This window comes from Schistocerca serialis, chromosome 5, assembly GCF_023864345.2.
Source record: "Schistocerca serialis cubense isolate TAMUIC-IGC-003099 chromosome 5, iqSchSeri2.2, whole genome shotgun sequence".
Classification (NCBI taxonomy): domain Eukaryota; kingdom Metazoa; phylum Arthropoda; class Insecta; order Orthoptera; family Acrididae; genus Schistocerca; species Schistocerca serialis.
The window spans coordinates 363,653,205-363,676,373 of NC_064642.1; the positions used below are offsets into that span (position 1 = coordinate 363,653,205).

Genomic DNA, 23,169 nt, shown 5'->3' on the forward strand with positions numbered 1-23,169 from the left:
TAGGTTAATAGGTTAGCTATTAACATTGCAGTTTTATATTACAATTAATAAATTACTTTATATCATACAATAGGTGGGCTATTTGCAATTTGTGCCCCATGACTGTTAACTGATTTTGACAGGCCATGGTATGGCGTATGGTTCAAATGGCTCTAAGCACTATGAGTCCCCTAGACTTAGAACTACTTAAACCAAACTAACCTAAGAACATCACACACATCCATGCCTGAGGCAGGATTCGAAACTGCGACCATAGCAACAGCATGGTTCCTGACTGTAACACCTAGAACCGCTTGGCGACAGCAGCCAGCCAGTATGGAGTATAAATATATCTGTTGCTTCTTGTATTCTAATAGTGTACATTTTCTCTTTGTTTTGCTTTTGGTAACTTTGTTTTCATTTCATCAGTCATTATTTTTGTTCGTAAAACAAAAGTTTACAATGCACTTTATATGAAGAGCCAGCAATAATCCTAATAGCTTTTGTCTGCATTCTTAAGATGTAATGCATACAACTAGACTTTCTTCACAAATCAATACCAATGACATTACACTTCAGAAAAAAATGAAAAATAGGTAGCTCTAATATATATTTCAAGTACTTAGTCAAGAAGCACCAAAACAAAAACTTAACATTGTCGAAATATACAACCGAAAATTCATCATAAATTGGATCAGCCTGTCATTTAGATTAAAAATCATCTGCTAAGTTTTGTTTTCATTCAGGAAGAATCCATTTTCTCTAAACCAATAAGATGCTTCAGCGATTTTCTTTTCAACACAACTTTTATGATTACTGAGATATTTAATGTTCTAAAGGAAAGTTGTATTGTCTGATGGTAGCCCTCTTCAGACTCTAATAAATGGGCAGAGGTGTAGGAACAAGAAAGTACTTAGCACAGGTCCCTGTGGAACACAACTGAAGTTTACCTATGCTGTACATTTTTCTCTCAACAAAACTTTCTTACAGCTCTGCAAATAGGATTTTAATAATTTGAAGCTTTTATCTCTAATGCTATAGCAGTCCGTTTTTTCAAGCATTGTGTGCTCCACACAGTCAAAGGCCTAATTTAGGTTACAAAAGTGACTTGAGCAACACTGGAATCTTTGCTACAACTACTTCGAGATGAAAATCAATAAATTCATATAAGAGACCATGAGCTTGAATTATCAACAAGCAAACTTTCTGAGTACGACTGTATAAATATTGTTATGTTATGAAACTACTTAATGTGATTGAAATTTATGCAAAATAATTCACATTATTATGTGAGGCACACTTTAGCACCATCTAATCTGTGTGACTGTGTATGATGCTTTTAGAAGAATTAATGATTATGGTTGTGAAACCTGGAGTAGTTTTATAGATTTGTTTTCCAATACAAAATAAATAAAAATAATTTATATAAAAGAAGTGCAAAGATCATCATTGCAAAATAAAAAAGGATAAATCAGTTTAGCTCATTTTTCATCTCAGTTGTCAAAGATGTACGGGGACAAGCTGTTCTAAATTAACAAATAATATCCAGGGTGTTTGGATGCATATATCATGTTACTCCCTTTGAAAAACTGAAGTTTTATGAAATTGGTGGCTTTATGCACAACTGATTTGAAACACACTTTACAAATACAATGTAAAAAGTTCTGCTGAATAATTCAAACATTTTGGGAAGGGTAGAAAATTTTAAGGGCTGTGAAGAGATGACAAATGGGCTTCTACAAGGGTCAGTTTAGAGTCTACTCCTATTCCTTGTGCACTGGTGTGACAGAGGTCATGACATACCTACTTATATCGTGTACAACCTCCTTTTGCCCAGTGTAATGCAGCAACTCAACATGTAATCGACTCAACAAGTCATTGGAAGTCCCCTGCAGAAATATTGAGCGGAAGTGTTGCTGGTGCAGGACTTGGTGCATGAACTGACCTCTCGATTACATCCCATAGATGCTCGATGGGATTCATGTTGGGCGATCTGGCTGGACAAATCTTTCGTTCCAGTTGTCCAGAATGTTCTTCAAACCAATTGTGAACAATTGTGACTCAGTGAAATGGTGCACTGTTATCCATAAAAATCCCATTGTTGTTCTGGAACATGATGTAAATGAATGGCTGCAAATGGACTCTATCTAACAGAACATAAGTATTCTCAGTCAATGATCGGTTCATTTGGACCAGTGAACACAGTCTATTCCACACAAACACATCCCACACTATTCCAGGGCCACCACCAGCTTGCCCAATGCCTTGTTGACAACCTGGGTCCATGGCTTCATGGGGGTCTGCGCCACAAACGAACCCTACTATCAGCTCTTACCAACCAAATCGGGACTCATCTGACCAGGGCACAGTTTTGCAGTTGTCTAGGGTCGAACCGATATGGTCACAGGCGCAGGAAAGGTCGTGGGGCTACGTTGTGCTGTTAGCAAAGGCATTCACGTCGGTTGTCTGCTGCCATAGCCCATTAACGCCAAATTTCGCCATACTGTCGTAATGGGTACGTTTGTCTTACGTCCCACATTGATTTCTGTAGTTATTTCACGCAGTGTTGCTTGTTTGTCTGTTGGCACTTCCAAATCTATGCAAATGCGCTGCTCTCGGTCGTTAAATGAAGGCCGTCGGCGACTGTGTTGTCCATGGTGAGAGGTAATTCCTGAAATTTTGTACTCTCGGCACACCCTTGCACTGCGGATCTTGGAATACCGAATTCCTGAACGATTTCCGAGATGGTATGTTCCATGCATCTAGCTCCAACCATCATTCCAGGTTCAAAGGCTACTAGTTCCCATCAGGCGGCCATAACCACGTCAGAAACCTTTGTACATGAATAACCTGAGTATAAATGACAACTACGCCAGTGCACTGATCTTTTATACCTTGTGTACGTGATACTACCGCCATCTGTATATGTGCACATCGCTATCCCATGGCTTTTGTCACCTCAGTGTATAAGTTAACGGCGTTCCATTTAACATTCATCAAGCAGAATTGGTGCTTTTTGCAAGTGACACTAGTGTTATAATAAATCTTATTAGAGGAAAAGCAGATAAAGAGATTGTTGAAGATGCTTTCCAAAGAATTATTAAGTGGCTCTCAAAACTGGACTCTTAGTTTTGAGAAAACACACGGTTTTCAGGCCTGTACAACAAACAGTTATATAGCAATTGGCGTACCGCATGAATGGGAGACAGTAAACAGGGTAGAATGCTCCATGTTTTGGGTGTACGTAATGATGAAAGCTGGAACTGGAAGAAGCATATTACAAATCTGCTCAAAAAGTTAAGTTCCGCTACTTTTGCTCCTCATGTAATTGCTAGTCTTGGAAACAAATAAATCAACCTCCTGATATATTTCGCATATTTCCACGCAGTAATGTCTTATGGAATATTTATCTCATCTTTTGGCCGCGCGGAGTGGCCACGTGGTTAGAGGCGTCATGTCACCGATTGTGCGGCCACTCCCGCCGGAGGTTCGAATTCTCCCTCGGGCATGGGTGTGTGTGTGTGTGTGTGTTGTTCTTAGTATAAATTACTTTAAGTAGTGCGTAAGTCTAGGGACCGATGACATCGGCAGTTAGGTCCCTTAGGAATTTACACACGTTTGAACGTTCTTTAACTCATCTTTTAGAACGGGGGTATTGATTACACAAAAGAGGAAGGAAGGAACATAAGAATTTAACGTCTCGTCGGGACGACCACATTAGAGACATATCACATGGTCGAGATGTTTCAAGGAAGCTCAACACGCACCAACAAGACGTTTTGGTCATTTGCCGAATACCATAAAATGTGCGACAGGTACAAATCAAGTATAAAATTTAACTTAAAATCAGTTCTCTGGACAACTCCTTCTATTCCACCGACGAGTTTTTATTTAAAATTTGTTAGCATATTAAAAGAATCTGGTTTATACGTGTAGTTGCATGATTAGGACTGGAAAATAATTCACTCATCAGTGTTAACACTAATTATGTATACCGTATATAGCCTGTAAATTGACTCCGTCCACATCGTCACAAAAAAGTTGTTCAAATTATCTAAGCAACATGTAAACAGCTAACCTGATAAAATAGTCCAACTTTTCCTTTACTGTGTGACAGGTAATGTTTGATAGGTAAAAAAGAAGATACTTTATTCATTGGCTGTTCCAGATAGCCGGAGTAAATAAGATATTGAAGTTTTTTTATCGTTAAATCTATTCTGAACGATAACTGTTACGGCCAGCTACAAACAATGAGCTATGGAAAGTGATGCAATTGGTGATCCATGACTTCGGTCAATCTGATATAAAACCCGACTACTCTTTAAATACCAGGTGACGGAATGCGACGCAGTGGTATTTACATGGAGGTAAAAATAAGACGAGTTGTCATGACGTCACAAACTTGAAGCCGACCCAAGAGAAGGTCCGCCATGTTAGCTACCCCAAAACATTCGCTTCTGGTGGTTTGATTCCGTGTAGTCGTGAAGTGTTTTGATAAAAAAAAATGCCGGCTTGCGTCGCTCACGGGTGTACTAATCGTTCTGATTGTAGTCTAAAGTTTAAACAAATCACATTTCATTCGTAAGTGGACTTCTTTAAGCGCTATTTTCTTATATATACTTGAAATTCTGATGCACTTTAAAGTTTTACAGTATGGTTTTATTTCTGTGATTTAACTTTAGATTTCCTGTCAATCCAAGGCGAAGAGCTGTCTGGAAGTGAGCATTACACTTGGTTTTCACTGTGTGGTTATTCTGAAGTAACTGAAAAGTCCTGGCAGGAAATATCCTGGAAATGGGGACTAATGTTTTAAAATGCAATAATTTAATATAAAACTAATGTAACTACATGTAGTTAATTAAATCTTCAGTAAAATGTGTGGAACACCTGTTACAGTGGTTAAATTATAAGTACTTAAATGGTTACACATTTGTTAAAGCAAAGTTCCCTATTGAAGTCCAGGCTTAGATCATTACACTAATCACTGTGTTGTCGTATTACCCTGTAAATTTCTGTTCTTTGCCACACTGAATGTCATTTGGTAGGTACAATTTAAAAAGAAAGCAGATGTGGAAATTGCAATGGGCCTGACAATCTTAAATTCAGTTCTGTTCCTTCGTAATTTAACGTATTTTTCACTTTGTTGACATGACAGCTGGCTTGTTTATATCATCCCTGCATACATCTACGGGACACCAAAGGAAATAAGGTAAGTTTCTTGCAAACGTGAACATTTAAAATTTGCATTTGACTTGAAAATGCAACAAAGACAAATCGGTGCCTCTAAACTATCAATCATTGTTTTTGGAGTTCTGGCTTTATCAATTATCGACACAAACACAATGAAAGAGAATAGAAATGGATTACAAAAGCACGCTTTTCATAGCACATACGTCTCTTCTCGGTTATTCTAAGTGTATAAACAAAAAGTAATTACAGTACTGAGGCAAGAAGCGTAATATTTTTACGTATTACTGTATCGAATACGCATTTAAGACCAGAAAAACGTTTGAAGTTGCGATCCTTATGCTGTGTTGTTCACTAAAACCGAGCAACATTTACTATATAAAACAAATATCACGTGCACACGACATAAATAACGAACAAGAAGCAATTGTAAACACTCGTTTGCTAATGTTTTGGGGGATCCAAGATGGCGGCAGGCCCCGCCCACTGGCTTCAAAACAACGTACAGCGCAAGTCTGTAGCGCCATCTCCCCTTATTCTACCTCCATGGGTATTTCCATCATGTCTCTGACTCTTAGGATGACATCATGACTCCTTGTAGTGTGCGTCATCGGAGTGAGTTGATTACCGATGCTGGTGGCAGCGTAGTCGGCGTCGCGGCGTGTGAAGTGTTCGATCGTAAGTGTGACCTAATGGCAGCAGCAACGATGGAATCAGAGAAACAGTGTAACATTCAGTCTTTTGCAGTGCTTGATTTAGAAACAACAGGCTTACCAGAGTACGAATGCAACAGAACGAGAATAACAGAATTGAGCATTGTAGCCGTAACTCGAAAACATATTATCGAGGCTGGGAATTCAGAAGAGAAGCTTCCTAGAGTGCTGCAGAAGCTAAACCTTTGTATTTGCCCAAAAAAGAAAATATCACTCAAGGCCTCTGAAATGTCAGGTATGTTAAAGTGCATACGTGCCAATAACATTTCTGTGGTACTTTGTAACTTCGTAATGTCGTTCCTTAGGTAACGGCACTGTTCAGGTGTTCACGTACCTAGGAGACACCTATCTGGAATGTATATACCTTCTATAGTCTCCATAGCATAGGATTCTTATGTAGTGCATGTTACTTTTGATTGTGCTGTAAAAATGGTGTAATGTATGAAGGGTACCCATCTATTTCATGTGCCGTTGTATGACCATTTGTTAGATACCATGTGTATTTCTTCCATCGAGTTACTCTGTTATTTCTTTATTGTTGTATTGCCCCTGACGTTGACCAAAATGCAGCCCTTAGGGGATCTTTAATACATGTCAAGATGCTATCATTGCTTGAAAAAATGTGTGTACGGTTGGATACTGATTTTTGTCTTAGTGTCGCCCTGCATTTGATGTCAGATTGTACTTCTCCAGTAACACCATGTTTCTGAATTAAACAGAAATAAATCCTTATCAAAGTATGAAGCCTTTGGCATTCGAAATGTGTTTTATGTACTCCGGAAAGTTTGTTATTTCGTGCCGATTTTACTGATATACCTCTAGATTCTTATGATAAAATTTTTGTAATTCATACCTGTACATTACATTGACCTAGATTTTACACCATGTTGTGCACTGGAGCTGGAGTGTAATATATATTCTGAGCTGGACCTAATATCCCTGTAGTACTTCTTTTTTATCCTTTAATACAAATGGCTGTCCCTTGTTTGCCCTTTTTGCATTAAAGGGAAAAAGGAAGATCAGTCTTTAGCATTCCATCATAAATGTTAATTCAGATGTGCTTTTAGTGACACAAATCAGTAGCAATTTTATTAGTGCAAGAGGCATAGCTGTTTCATAAGTCACACGTTAGTACTACGAACATCAGTGATGAAAAAGTCTGTGCTCATTTATATATGAGTGTTACAAAAAGGTATGGCCAGACTTTCAGGAAACATTCCTCACACACAAATAAATAAAAGATGTTATGTGGACATGTGTCCAGAAACGCTTAATTTCCATGTTAGAGCTCATTTTAGTTTCGTCCACCTACGCTCAATGGAGTGTGTTATCATGATTTCATACGGGATACTCTACCTGTGCTGCTAGAACATGTGCCTTTACAAGTACGACACATGTGGTTCATGCACGATGGAGCTCCTGCACATTTCAGTCGAAGTGTTCGTACGCTTCTCAACAACAGATTCGGTGACTGATGGCTTGGTAGAGGCGGACCAATTCCATGGCCTCTGCACTCTCCTGACCTCAACCCTCTTGACTTTCATTTATGGGGGCATTTGAAAGCTCTTGTCTACGCAACCCCGGTACCGAATGTAGAGACTCTTCGTGCTTGTATTGTGGACGACTATGATACAATACACCATTCTCCAGGACTGTAACAGCGCATCAGGGATTCCATGCGACAGAGGGTGGATGCATGTATCCTCACTAATGGAGAACATTTTGAACATTTCCTGTAACAAAGTGTTTGAAGTCACGCTGGTACGTTCTGTTGCTGTGTGTTTCCATTCCATGATTAATGTGATTTGAAGAGAAGTAATAAAATGAGCTCTAACATGGAAAGTATGCGTTTCCGGACACATGTCCATATAACATATTTTCTTTCTTTGTGTGTGAGGGATGTTTCCTGAAAGTTTGGCCGTATCTTTTTGTAACACCCTGTATTGTTTATAAACGTGTGTTTTACAATACACTATACAGTGTGTCTCAAACAAAAAAAGTTCCAATGAGCTTTAGGACAGGTTCCTTACATCGAGACAAGGGAAAAAAAGTCTAGTAAACATGAGCTCTAAAATGCATACCTTAAGATCTATAAGTGCTTGGTCATCTTTGTTATTATGAAACAGATCTCTTCTACTGAAAGAACTTCACTTTTCGTATTTTGGGAGGAGGTAGTATGCACAAAAAAAAAACAGTCTAGTAAACACAGTCAAAAATGCTTACCTTAACAGTTATGAGCATCTGTACATCTCCGCTAGCTTCAAACATCTCTTTTCCACAGAACTAGCGCTCATAACTCTTGAGGTATGCATTTTAGAACCATTTAGTAGACTTCTTTCTGTGTTTTGTCCACACTATCTATTCCCACAATATGGGAACCAAAGTCCTTGCTGTGGAATATGTTTGTTTCATAGTATCAGAGATGAATAAATGCTCATAGCTGGTACGGCATGCATTTTAGAGCTGGTGTTTACTTGACCTTTTTTCCTGTTTTGTTGTAAGGAACCTGTCCCCCAAGGCTTGGTGGGTGGTTTTTTTTTGGGGGGGGGGATGGGGTCATCCTATATACACAGGTAGCTTGGCATTTCAGTGGGTATGTTGGGAGCAGTGAAATAGAAAGAATTTCTAATGGTCACTTCCTGCAGCCCTGTTTAAAATCCCTGACTCAATTGGGCATATAGTACACAGTAACTAAATGCTTTAAGTAGATTAAAGTTTGACTTACGTGTGAGAAACATGTGCTCTATCTCCCTTTCTTCCTCCCACCTTCTGTGTGTGTGTGTGTGTGTGTAGACTGTATGGTATGAGTCGTATCACACATTTCTGTAGCTGTGTACTGTCTTCGTGCAAGTTTTACACTAGTTATGGAGATTTACATTTTTTCATTTATTTTGCATCCTGTATAAGTCATTAGATAATAATTTTCTTGATTTTAGGATTAGTCAAAGTAGACAAACATTTTACAAAAATTATTACCAAGATTGATAAAATGTGAAAAGAAATACACCTAACAAATACAATATGAAATATATTTTTACAAAGATACATTGACAGTTAAATAATCAATAAAATGTCAGCAGATTGAAGACTTTGCTAAATAAAGGATAGCTAGTGTTCATGAATACTTGCTGATAGTTAGCAAATTCTATTCATGTATTAAAAATTGTCTTACTGGTCATACCTTGAAACATTCATCAATTTGAGTTTATGGTATGAAGATGGAAATGCACATTTGCATCAATGTGTGCTAAATCATCATTGTATTACAAAGTCAGAAAGACATAATTTTTGTCCTATAGATCCTGAAGAAATCTCATCCATTCCATTGGACACAATCCTTCACATCAGTCTACCTGCTGAGCTCTATGCAATCTGTATGATTTAGGCGAAACTTAAGTCTGCCTTTTCCTCACATAATATGCTGTGTATCATGAGTGAAGAGCAAAAGACAGCTTGCATATTCCTACATTTCTGGGAAGTGTTTGGTGCAGTGCACCACAGCAGATGTTAACAAAGCTCCAAACCTCAGAATAGGTTCCTAGACAGATGAGTGGATCAAATACTTGTTGAGTAATAGAATCCAGTATGTTGTCCTGGGGAGCGAGTGTTTATCAAAAACTGTTGTCAGGAGAGCCCCAGGGAAGTGTAATAGGACCACTTTTCTCCTCCAAATGCAAAAGAGATCTGGTGGATAGGGTGAACACCAGTATGCAACTGCTTCCTGGTGACACTGATAGGTGCAAGAAAGTGCCATCATTGAGTGAATGTAGGATGATACATGGTGACTGAAGAGACAGAATTTCTATTTGGCTTGAGGCCAGATGTAGAAAAAAATATAAGTTGATGCAGCTGAATAAGGACAATCCTATAGCATTGAAATACAGTATTAGTGATGTGCTGCTTGAGACAGTCACATCAGTGAAATATCTGGGCATAACACTGCAAAGCAATATGAAATGGAATGAGCACTTAAGACCAGTAGTAAGGAAAGCGAATTGTAGACTTCAGTTCATTGGGAGGATTCTAGGTCAGTGTAACTCACCTCTAAAGGAGACCCCATATAAGATACTTGGGTGACTCATTCTTGAGTACAGCTAGAGTGTTTGGGATTCCCACCAGGTCAGATTAAAATAAGACATTGAAGGAATTCAGAGATGTGGAGCTAGAGTTATTATCGGTAGATTTGATCAACATGAAAGTATTACGAAGATGCTTCATGAACTTAAATGAAAACGTCTGTAGGAAAGACGGCTTTTTTGCAAAACACTATTCAGAAAATTTATGGAACTGGCATTTGCGGTTGAGTGCAGAATGATTTTACTGATGCCTTCATACATTTCTCATAAGGACCCAAAAAAAAAAAAAAGATAAGTTTGACTTGTGCAATGAGGTACAGTCAGTCATTTTCCTCTGCTCCATTTTTGAGCAGGATGAGAAAGATTGAGTTCTTGTGGTACCAAGGAGCGTCCACCATACACCATTTGGTGGCTTGTGGCATATGTATGTGATTGTAAATAGAAATTTATACATTACAGGAAAAAGAAAGATTCCTGTATAATTATCAGGTCTCTCTCCCTTATAGTGGTTGCATCAGTTTGTGGTCATGATGTATTTTCTCAGTTTACTAAATGTTTTCCATGCCTTGCGTAATTTATTTCATGTTATTAGAGCCAACTGACTACAGCAGATGCTTTGATACTTTTTAGACTTTTAATTTGTCTTACAATTTCTCCATTTGGTCTTTGTGAATAGAGTGATTTTTGAGGGAATTTATTGTGGAAATCTCTGTGGACTCGTGGAAATTTAGAAGTTTCTTAGACTATAGATCATTTTGGAGAATTCTCTGCAGTTTTCATGGTGTAATTACCAGTCGTCCATTTTCAACAGTATAAAATGGATAGTTTGCTACTCACCACATAGAGGAGTCACAGAGTTGCAGACAGGCATAATGAAAAAGACTGCTAAATGTTGGAGCTTTTGGACAAAAAAGGTCCTTCAAAGAACACACACACACACACACACACACACACACACACACACACACAACACACAAAAGAAAGCACAACTTACATGTACACATGACCACGGTCTCCAGGCACGGGGGCCCAACTATGACATAAGCATCCATCTGCTGGGGTGAATGCAAGACAAGTTTAAGGTCGAAGTGGTACAAGCCAGCAGTTGGGGTGCTCACAAGAACAAGATTTGTAATTTGTATACAGTGTGTGTGTGTGTGTCACAGATAGCGATTAGTGAAAGTGTTCCCTGTTCTTGGAGTGGCCCTGGGTGATTGGTGAGGGTAAGCAGTGGCAGTCGGAGGAAGGCAATGGCAAACCACCTCCACTAGGACCTTGCCTAGTAAGACGGCGCGGGTCTCCTGCGTCGTTCCCCTACACTCTGTAAAAGAAGTATGGGACTTCATCATCAAGCAGATGGCATGGTGTGAGAACAGGGAGGGGTAGCAAGATGGGGGTGAGAAAAGGTTCTTTGCTGCCTGTGGGAATGTGCATGGACATGGTACAGAATTGCCTGCTAGGTGTAGAGTGGGAAGGCTGTGCTGGGGGGGGGGGGGGGGGGGGAGTGGAGTACAAAACAGGAAAAGACTAGTAGGTGCACTGGTGGAATAGAAGATAGAAGCATGTGTAATGCTGGAGTGGGAATGGGGAAGGGGGCAAGTAGGGATTAGGCTAAGGTTGAGGCCAGGGGGCTTACAAAGGATATGTTGTAGGGAAAGTTTCCACCTGCACAATTTAGAAAAACTGGTGTTGGTAGGAAGAATCCAGCTGACATAGGCTGTGAAGTAATCAATGCATGGAAGTCAAGCATATTGTGTAGGGCGCACATTCAGCAACTGGGTAGTCTAGCTGTCCCTTGGTCATTGGCGGTGCCCATTCACATGGACAGACAGCTGGTTAGTTGTGATGGCCGCATAGAAAGTGGCACAGTTGTTGCCACTTAGTTTGTAGAGCACATGGCTACTTTCAGAGGGAGCCCTGTGTTTTGACGGGGTAGGAGACACCTTTGAAATGAAATGACCGGAGTAGGTGGTAGTGGGAGGATGTGTGTGACAGTTCTTGCATCTAGATCACATTGCATGGATATAAGGAAACAAAATGGGTGCAGAGGTGGAGTAGGGATGGACAAGGGTATTGTCTTAGGTTTTCTGGGCAGCAGAATACCATTGTAGGAGGAATGGGGAGGATATTCCTCATATCAGGGCATGAGAAAAGGTAGTTTAAACCCTGTTGGAGAATTGATTAAATTTCTCCAGTCCTGTGTAGTACTGTGTCATGAGGATAATAGTAATTTGTGGCCAGACAGTGGGTATGTGGTGGGTGGGAGATGACCAGGGAGAAGGTATGGGGTATCTGTTTCTGGACAAGGGTGGAGGGGAGCAGGTAGTTTTGGTCTGTGAGGATATCAGTGAGACCTTTGGCATTTTGTAGCAGGACTACTTGTCATTACAGGTGTGACTACCCTAGGTGACTAGACTGTAGGGAAGGGACTTCGTGGTATGAAATGTGTGGCAGCCTGTCAGAGTGGTGGATGATTGGAATGTCTGATGTGAACGAAGGTACTGATGTAGCCATACGTGAGGTGGGGTAAACATTGAAGAAGGTGGCTTGTTGGCTGAGGACTACAAAGCGAAGTGGATGATGGTGATGGTGATGGTGATGGTGATGGTGATGGTGATGGTGATGATGATGATGATGATGATGATCTGGAGGAATGTAGGCAGCCTGTTCTCATGAAGATGCCATCTTTGACCTGAACCAAGTGAGTGGTTTGGCATTCTGAGTGGTTAGCAAGCTTTCTTCCAGGTGGCCCATGATGAACAGGTTGGCATAAGGTGTAACTGTCTGCATGCTGTAACAAAGATTTGTTTGTAGGTGATACCTTCAAAGGAGAAGTAATTGTGAGTGATAATATAGGCTAGTTGCTAATGGTGACAGAGGAGGAGGTTATAGGTTTGGATGCAGTCGGACTTTGGAAAAGATAGTGTTAAACAGCTGCAAGGCCATGACTGTTGGAAGTGTTAGTGTAGAGGGAAATGGCACCAACAGCGACGAGCAGGGCACTAGAACTGTGGAGGAAATGGTTGGTGTCTCCTATTTTATAGGGTACCTTATGGGTAATAGGCTGAAGGTATTGGTCCACGAGTGCAGAGATTCTCTCTGTGGGGTCTCAGTACCATCCACAAAGGGTGCCCATGGTGAAGGCTTTCTGGGCTTTAGGAAACGTGGAGAGTGGTAGGTATGAGGAGAGAGATAGACTTAGGGGAGAGGTTCTGCGATGGACATCAGGATTTGATGAGGAGCAGGAGACCCTGCTGCATTTCAGAAATTGGATCACTGTGTCAGGATTTGCAGGTTGTCATATCTGACAGCTGGTGGAGTCCCTCTGCCAGGTACTATCTGTGTTTCATAACCACAGTCGTGTAGCATTTGAAGACAGATAGGATTGTAAAATTGGGATCAGTTTTTAGGTGGTATTTTGTGGATGTAAGGTTGTTTCTTTTGTGGCGGTGTTCATAGCGACAAACAATTCGCCGTAGAAACGGCTTACGAAGTCACCGCCACACTTTTAATAGCGGGCCGACTGGTCCGCTGGAACAGGGAACAGAAAGATGAAAACCCAAACACTCTGATTAAATAAAAGTCGGTACTTATCTTTATTCACAAGAATACAGAAACAAGGTCGTGAACTCCGTGTCTACGGAAATCTGTCTAGTTCGAGTCGGAGCGGCTAGGTCAGCGTCGGCGGACGACAAACTACTACTCTGCTGCGATGAACACCCAACTGACTAGCAAGTACACAATTCGGTGGCGAGTACACAACTGAGCGGCGAATGCAGAACTGTCCTAGCGCTCGCGACTCCAGCGCTTAAGAAGCCAGAAGCCAGCGGTGGCGCGCGCAGACTTGCGGCGATTTCCTGTATCGCTGGCGCTGCTTATGCGGACGGCGTCCGGACTTTGATGCTGCCAACCCTTTGGCAGCGGGCTCGGATGGCATTACTGGCTAGGATATAACAGTTTCCATGTTGAGGGATTTGGGGAATGATGGGGAGGCGGGGTTTGAGGTTAGGAAATTCTTGAAAGTTAATGGGATGGTTTGAGGGCATCACATTAGGATGGAAGAGTCAACTGAGTCATGCATGGTTCAGTATTAGTTATGGATTGAGCCCAATTGATAAGGTTGGTAGCGTAAAAGTGTTTTCACTGTAGAGTCCAGGAGATAAGCCCAGCATGATTGAATTTCTTCATCCTGCACTTTAACCTCATTTACAAATTCCTTTTTGATCCCTTTACTGAATGTTCAGTGTATGGATTGAATGACATTATTAGGGATAGGCTACGATCTTGTCTCACTCCCATCTCAACTACAGCCTTGTTTTCGTGCCCCTTAACTGTTACAACTGCAGTGTGGTTTCTGTATAAGCTGTAGATAATCTTTCACTCTCGGTACGCCAGACCTGATCATTTCAAAGTGGATGTTACATACCAACTCCCATATATTTTGGGTAATAACAACAAAGGTTTGAAATGGCTGTTAGAAGTTTTTGTTTCTGGGAGGGGGTGGTTAGTATGGTTTGCGTTGTTGCCACAAGTCATATTGTAGAATTCTATTCATAACTCTTTATTTATATCTAAAAACAAAGATGATGTGACTTACCAAACGAAAGTGCTGGCAGGTCGATAGACACACAAAATTCAAGCTTTCGCAACCAACTGTTGCTTCCTCAGGAAAGAGTGAAGGAGAGGGAAAGACGAAAGGATGTGGGTTTTAAGGGAGAGGGTAAGGAGTCATTCCAATCCCGGGAGCGGAAATACTTACCTTAGGGGGGAAAAAGGACAGGTACACACACGCACACGCGCGCGCACACACACACACACACACACACACACACACACACACACACACACACACACACACACACACACACAGACATTTGTAAAGGCAAAGAGTTTGTGCAGAGATGTCAGTCGAGGCGGAAGTTCAGAGGCCTCTGTACGCGCGATCTTTTTTGCGGCACGCGCGATCTTCAATCCTTAGCCCTTACCCGACTTGTCCTGAATCTCTACACTACTTCATGTAACCACCACTCCCAACAGCTCCTATCTCTCTTGAAAGTCGTCCACCTCTCAAACCCTTGCTTGGAGAACACACTCAGGAACATCATCCTAGAAGCCAGCTACAAACTTGAGTTGCATGCCACACACCATCTGAAAAAAACTATCCACAGTGCTAGTGCAACACCTAAGAAGTGGCGTCCCTCTCCCTATCCCTCACAAACACCAACCACAACAGAACCTTCAACAAACCCCCCTCATAGCCAACAAACCTAGCCTAGCCACCCTACTCAATCTCCCCATCCCAGCACATACCCCACACAGACCAAATCTCAACTATAACCACAGTCAAATGCCACATATCACCAGTCGCAATTCAGTTCTAAACCTCTCATCCAGATCCCTCTCTCCTCCAGAGACATCTGTTCTATCAAAAGGCTTAACCTTTAGCCCTGCGCCTAAATTCAACCACACTGCCCTGGTTAAAGATCTCCTCTCATTCACCCAGAACCTCAACTGGAAACATCACTTCACTACCCAAACACAGCCCCTGAATACTAGACCCAGTGTTGAACCCTGTCTAGAACAGTTCTGACCGCCTTCTCAAAGGGGTCTTCCTCCCCTCCCCCAAAACCATCCCTTGCAGACATTTCAGGAATTCCTCACATCCAGTGTTGCCTCTCAGTCCTTCTTGAAGAACATCCCGACAACCCCCAACATCACCCCAGCTGAGTCCCGTGCCATTAAGGAGCTGAAAACAGACCACTCTATTGTCATTATCCCGGCGAATAAAGGCTCCACAACTGTGGTACTTGACCTTGTGGAGTATGTGGCAGGACTGCGTCAACTCTGACACCTCAACCTACAAAGCTGTTACCCAGGATCCCATTCCCTCCATCCAGACTGAGCTGCAGAAAATCCTAAAAATCCGAGGTCCCTCACAAGGCCTCACAATGGCTTCCATAGACTTACTCACTCCACCTGAGCCACGTACCCCTACCTTCTACCTATTACCTAAAATCCACAAAGAGAATCATCCTGGCCGTCCCATTGTAGCAGGCTTCAAAGCTCCAACAGAACGTATCTCAGCTCTGGTAGACCAACACCTCCAACCTATCACCCGCAGACTCCCATCGTACATCAGACACCATCCATTTCCTAGAACGCCTCAAATCCATTCCTACTCCTCTCCCACCTGAAACCCTTCTTGTCACCATAGATGCTACATCCCTTTACACAAACATCCCACATACCCATGGTCTCTCTGCCCTTGAGCACTACCTCTCCCAACGCCCACCCGAAGATCTTCCAAAAACCTCGTTCCTTATCACACTTACTAACTTCATCCTCACCCATAATTACTTCACTTTTGAAGGCCAGACCTACAAACAAATCAGGGGAACGGCCATGGGAACCAGGATGGCTCCGTCCTTTGCCAACCTCTTCATGGGCATGGAGGAAGCTTTCCTGAAGACCCAACAGCTGCTTCCCCTGGCCTGGTATAGGTTTATAGATGACATCTTTGTGGTCTGGACTCACGGTGAAGAAGCACTCCTTAATTTCCTCCATAACCTCAACTCCTTTTCAAATCTGAATTTCACCTGGTCCTTCTCCAAAACCCAAGCCACCTTCCTGGATGTTGACCTTCATCTTGTTGAAGCTCACATCCACACCTCTGTCCATATCAAACCCACAAACAAACAACAGTACCTTCACTTTGATAGCTGCCATCCATTCCACATCAAACGCTCCCTTCCCTACAGCCTAGGTATTCGTGGGAAACACATCTGCTCCAGTGACGAATCCCTCAACAATTACACCAATAACCTGACCAGTGCTTTCCTCTCCCGCAACTATCCTGCAGACCTTGTCCACAAACAGATCTCCCGTGTTTTGGTTGGTAGGAGAGCCAACACCGTGTTACTAGAGGAAGCCGAAAGGCACGCGTTTTAGCTCACGCAGGTTGGCGTGAGGTCTGGAACAGGACAAGGAAATTAGGAACAGGACAAGGAAATTAGAATTTAGAAAAAAGGATGTAGCTGGTGGAATACTTAACTTTAATCCATTAATGGTGAACATGGGTCTGGACGGTACATAATTCACAATATCAATAGTAACCGATAATGGCGCCTTGCTAGGTCGTGGCAAATGACGTAGCTGAAGGCTATGCTAAACTATCGTCTCGGCAAATGAGAGCGTATTTTGTCAGTGAACCATCGCTAGCAAAGTCGGTTGTAAAACTGGGGCGAGTGCTAGGAAGTCTCTCTAGACCTGCCTTGTGGCGGCGCTCAGTCTGCAATCACTGATAGTGGCGACATGCGGGTCAGGCGTATACTAACGGACCGTGGCTGATTTAAAGGCTACCACCTAGCAAGTGTGGTGTGTGGCAGTGACACCACATCCCGAGCAATACATTCCTCCCCGTCCAACAGCAATGTTCCTACCCCCAGACCACACAGAAGCATCCCCCTTGTCACCCAAATTATCCTGGCCTCGAATACATCAACAAATTACTCCGCCAGGGATATGACTTTCTCAAGTCAACCCCTGAAATGAGATCATCCCTTGACAAAATTCTCCCCACACCACTCAGAGTTGCCTTTCGTTGCCCCCCTAACATCCTTGTCAAACCCTGCAATATTCCCAGACTACCTTCTCTACCCAGTGGTTCCTACCCCTGTAACCGACCCCGCTGCAAAACCTGCCCCATGCGTCCCCCCCACAACCACCTACTCTAGCCTCGCTACTGGTAAAACATACACAATTCAAGGCAGGGCCACGCGTGAAACGACACATGTCATTTATCAGCTGACATGCCTGCACTGCACAGCCTTTTACATCGGTATGACAACAACTAAACTGGCTGAGCGCATGAACGGGCACAGACGAACTGTCCGCCTAGGAGATGTCCAATACTCAGTAGCGGAGCATGACCTCCAGTATAATTCTAGGGACCTAGGAACCTGCTACACCGTATGTGCCATTTGGCTTCTCCCACGCAACACCAGTCCCTCTGAACTGCGGAGATGGGAACTTGCACTCCAACACATCCTTTCATCCCGCCATCCCCCTGGACTGAACCTACGTTAAACAACCTCACTCCCATTTACTCTTCAGTCTTCTCCTCTTTCCCTTTCCTCTTTAGCCATTCACACATCTTTTCATTCTACATTGTTGTGTTTATCTTTATACTATATACCTCTTTACTTCTGTATGCATCCTCTTTGGTTTGAAGCTGGCACAGTACTTACAGTAGAATATCTTTGGCTTCCCTCTGACAACCATGCCTCCATCCTTGCTACCCTCCCTGTTTTCCTTTCCCTGTTGCTTCATAACCTGGGTTGTGAGTAACTGAATCCACTTTCCCTTCTTCCCTTTCTTTCCCCTCTCTCCTCCCTGATGAAGGAACATTTGTTACGAAAGCTAGGAACGTAAATTTTCGGTTCTGTTTTTTGTGTATCTATCGGCTGTACTGAGCTGAGGTGAGTACTGGCCAGCCCCTCTATCTCTTTGTTAGTATTTATTTATATTTTTTAATAGCTTTGTGTGCTTCTCCTTCAATATTTAATTTCGTGCTTTACCATAACCGTGTTACTTTGCAAAAAGGAAAGAAAACATTCATAGACATAATTTTAAGTACTCAGCAGTGGCTGTTTTTTCTGAATATCCTACCCCATGCTGTGTATTGTAGATTCTTCCCTGTCTTTTTGAGAGAATATGTTGGTGTACACAATACGGGAGTTTGTTTTGAGATGATGGGAAGAGAAGTATGTAAAAAAGGGAGAATTTCCACTGCTTTCTCAGAAACTTCACAGTAAGCAACATATGGATGAACACAGAAAGCTTCAGTTTTAGTGAGGGTGCTATTTTCTGTTACGTATAAAGGGTACATATTGTCTCCTTCTCCAGATGAGGTTCCGAGAATCTTCCTTGCTTAAGTAGCTGTAAAGAACGTAAACTTATGAACAGTAAAAGTGAAAAGACGTGAGTGTCACAGCATTTCACAACACTTAATGTTGCCAGTGTGTAATCCAATCCTGTCTAGTCTGAATGAAATTAATACACCACCACTTTTTATCGCAATAAGTACAGCACTGTGTTAGTGGTGTTAATGTTCGAAGCATTATTTATGATCAGACAGACATAAGAAGGCTGTCAAATGCTGCGTATGTGTTACTGCACATATTTACAAAAAAAGAAATATCTACTGAAATGATAAACCATTCTACTTTATATACTTCCTGTCTCTTCAATTTTTTAAACCTTATTGCCAAAGTACATGGAATTAAAAAATGAATATATCTTGTCTCGTTTTTGGTTTTGGTGGTGGTGGTGGTGACGGTGACGGCGATGGTGGCAGTGGCGGTGGCAGCAAGTACGCTGCAGAGCAAGGTTTAATTTAAGCAAGAAAGTCAAATGCGAATAGTTCTTAAATATTGATTATTAGGCACAAAAAGACATGTTTCCTGTTTTTTCTCTATCACGTAGCATGTTCCCAAGTTTCTTCATTATAATTCTTGCTTTAATAACTTTCAGACGACACCTCTGTCTAATTTTTTTCATGAACATTTCATTTATCTGGCAAGCCAAGATGATTCGTTCAAGAGCTGTCCTCAGCCATGCGTTGGGCTCAGATTTATTTGGTGTTTGCGCCTATGCACATGTCAACATAACACTTCAAAAACTCCAGGATGGAAAACAAATTTTCATGTGGGAAGGATTTCTAGTAAACATTCCTGAAGTCTAATTTGGGTGTTGCGTAATAATCTCTGCTGGGGCGGGTGATAGGAGGAGGGGGAAAACAGCTGTGGGTGAGAAGAGATAGTGCCACTGTTTAGCGCACAGGTGCATGCAGCCCAGTTGGGTGGCATATTTGTGGAAAGATAGGATATTGTATCTTTACACTATTCTGTGTTTCAAGAAATGTCTGCCACCTGTATTGCATGCACCTGTATGAAATACTGATAACATTAGCAAAGAGGACAGACGGAGAATCCAGAGTGAGATAACAGTAAAGGAAGTTACATATGGGGAGAAATCAACAGGCATGAAAAAGCTTCAGACATATTGTATGAAATTTTAAAAGATCATTACTGTTCACAAAATAAAATCTGGTGCATAGTTTCAGTGATTCCATGAAACTGTTCATGAATGACACTGTGTTTGTAGGAATGTAACTGACCTCAAAATTATAGCAGATACACAGAGAATTGTTGATTATCAGATTAAATAAATGTTTAATGCATTGTATGTTAATAGACAGGAAGAGCCATTATTATATCACACAACTGATAGTCAGTAATTGGATGAAATGTAATTCTTTCATGGAGGACATAGCTTACAAACCCTGTGTTTAGACGAACTCTTGGGTATTGCTCATCACTCTGGGACCATTGATGTAGGTTTAATAGATGACAGAAAGAAGATCCAAAGAAGATCGTTTATTACAGTGTGTCTGTCATGCTTTGTTTAGCAATTATAAGTGTGTCATGGGACACTCACCCAAACCCAATAGCAGAGGCTGCAAGAGCCATTGTGCATCGTGCAGAGACTTTTTGTAATAGTCCTCAGGAATGTGCCTTGAAAAATTACTTTAATGGGACAATCTGAGAAATTCAAACTTGTGCAGAGGCTTTTTTGGCAGTTACTCTTACCACCCACCATTTATGCATGGAACATTTAATGTGAGGAGAAATGATAATGGTTTATAATGTACCTTTCACCACTCACCAAAGGGTGTATTGCTGAGTATAGATGTAGATTGTTACGGTTGCTGTGAAGTAGAAAATTACTAAGGGATATGTTATTCTGGTATGGGGATAAGAGGGTGCAATGGAGTGGGAAGAGAAATGGCAGTAGAGCCAGTTAGAGGAAAGTGAGTCTGTGTGGTCATTAATGCTTGGAGTTTATTAGTGTTAAGTTTCCAGACAGAGCGCCTGTCACTGCTTTGTCCTCTTCTTTTTCCTCTTACTGTGTGACTTCAGCCAAGAGCCTTAAATACCTACTAATTTACACCTTTCCGCTTATATGTTGCATGTCATTGCTTTGTGTTTGAATATTTCAGACATTAGCCTAAAGTATGTATTTGTGTCATGTTTGTGTTCCTTTTATCCAGCACACGAAATGCATGATAGCCTGCCTGATGCTTTTATTCTTAACATTGCTCTGGATGATCTGTGAGCTGTGAGTCATCAATTACTTGCTTCATAAAAATGAAATGAACAACTTTCTATCCTGGCAAGAGTGATGCTTTAAACAGCAGCATTGGTTTGTGTCAGTGTGCAGGGATCAGTGCTGAGGTAAGATGTTAATTCGTTGAAATTCTCCATTTTTAACATAAGACAAGCACATAGCAGTTGAATTTCTAGTCTTTAAAAGATCCTAGAAATTGATACTTATGCTGTAAACTAATTTTGAACCATTATGTTTACATACAAGGCATTGTAATATGTGGGGCATTGACAGGAACTTGTAGTAGATAGAACACAGTACAAGGTTATGCAGAATAGTTCACGTTGTTCACATGGTATACAGCCATATAAGGTACTGAACCTTCATAAACTTGCATTTTATTCTGTGATCCTTGAGGCATCCAGTCAGAAAATTGGCACAGAAATCTTTTGCAACACTGACCATGGAAGAAAACTGAAATACAAATTATATCAATATTTAAATATAGTGTTCATACTTGCAACCTGATACATATTACTAAATTATTCATAGTTCACTAAATTTTATTGTTAAACTGGCAGATTTTTAATGATTAGAAAATATTTTTGCATTTTGGTTCATTTGGGGGATTTAATATCTTTGACTAGTGCCATTATGATGACTTTTGTTCCTATATAAAGCTGTATTTGAAAATTGCTATGCCTTGGGTCTATGAACCCCGAGTATCTATAGCATTTCCTGCGAATGCGTTTGACTCAGACAGAAAGAAAAATCCATGGTAGCAGAGCACAGCCTCCTCAGTGAAGAACACACGTTTCCATTTGAAGAAACCAAGATACTGTGTAGAGCGAAAGGCTTCTGGGACTCGTATTAAAGGGGTAGTAGAGATACGGGTCAGTAATAACCCGGTCAGTTGGGATAGTGGATTCCAACTCAGCATCATGTGGAACACAAAATTATCAAGAATAAGACAAGAGCACACCAATGGAGGCAGGTTGGTGGCGGCGGACGGAATAAACAGGCCACATTGAGACGAGACATCAGGACCCGGCACCCGCGCCCCCCCGCCCCCTTCCCCAACCACGTGCTTCTGCACTGATTCCACTCGCGCCTGATTTGCCCTACCAGCACCGAGCATGCGGAGAAGCCCTTGTTCTAGCAGCTATAAAGACCTGGATGAAACATGAACCCAACACTTTGCCTGAAGATGACAAGTAAGAAACTTACAGAAACATTGCTGGAGAACAACGCATTGACTCAGCTGTCGACCCAAGAAGAATTTATCATAAACAAACATTTTGATCTCTATGGAGTAAGACTAATTGCTAAAGGAAGTCATATTTTGTACCTTTGTGGTAACAGTGAGACTTCGCATCATGTGGGTTACACAAATGTTATGTAATATCACACTAATTTTGAACAGTGTGCCACTGGTAGCTCTGGTGCATACTTCCAGACTGCTTGAGCATGAAGTTTGATATGTTCTCCCCTAACTGCAGTGGTGGGCACAGATCCTTATTTCTAGGAAGTTCATGGGTGACCAGAATTTCACGGGCTCCAGTAGGTTCTGACATGCAGTTGCTGTTCCAGGGAAGTTCACAGAGCCATGTTTTTTCTGAGAGTACGTAGGTATGGAATAAAGAAGCAACATTCAGTGTGCGAAGATATTCATGTTCGTGAATCAAATAATGCTTTATTGAAACAGTGACAGCATTGGAGTGGAACAGATAAAATGCACTAAGTACATACCTGGGCAAAAAGAAAGGGAAGAGTGATTTGTTGGGCCACTGTTCCCTGCAGAATAAAATAGATTAACTACATAGATGATCAACACATGAACCTACAATTCAGTTCAAAAATATGATTATTACTGGTTGTAATATTTATTATTAGGAATTAATAATAAGATGTGTTAACATCACAATCAAGGAAGGGAACAGTGACCACAGTGCTACAAACTACAAACAGAGAATTGTAGGAAGAAAGAAAATAGCTGAGTTCGTCATATCTGAATATTGTTTGCAAAGGGTTGGATATGCTGTAATGCT

General features: G+C 41.5%; 1 protein-coding gene across 9 annotated transcripts in view; it reads left to right on the top strand.

The window, feature by feature from the left end:
- LOC126481093 (uncharacterized) overlaps positions 1 to 23,169 on the top strand; it is an 801,677-nt gene that overhangs the window by 379,124 nt on the left and 399,384 nt on the right. The window contains exon 1 of one of the 9 annotated variants that reach the window (XM_050104612.1): positions 5,837 to 6,114. The exons of 7 other annotated variants lie outside the window; for them this stretch is intronic. In XM_050104612.1, the coding sequence (XP_049960569.1) occupies positions 5,859 to 6,114 (256 nt within the window). In that variant the 5' untranslated portion in view covers positions 5,837 to 5,858. Of the gene's footprint in view, positions 1 to 5,836; positions 6,115 to 21,095; positions 21,250 to 23,169 lie in introns of those variants that run through there. One more of the 9 variants, XR_007587511.1, reaches the window with a different exon arrangement.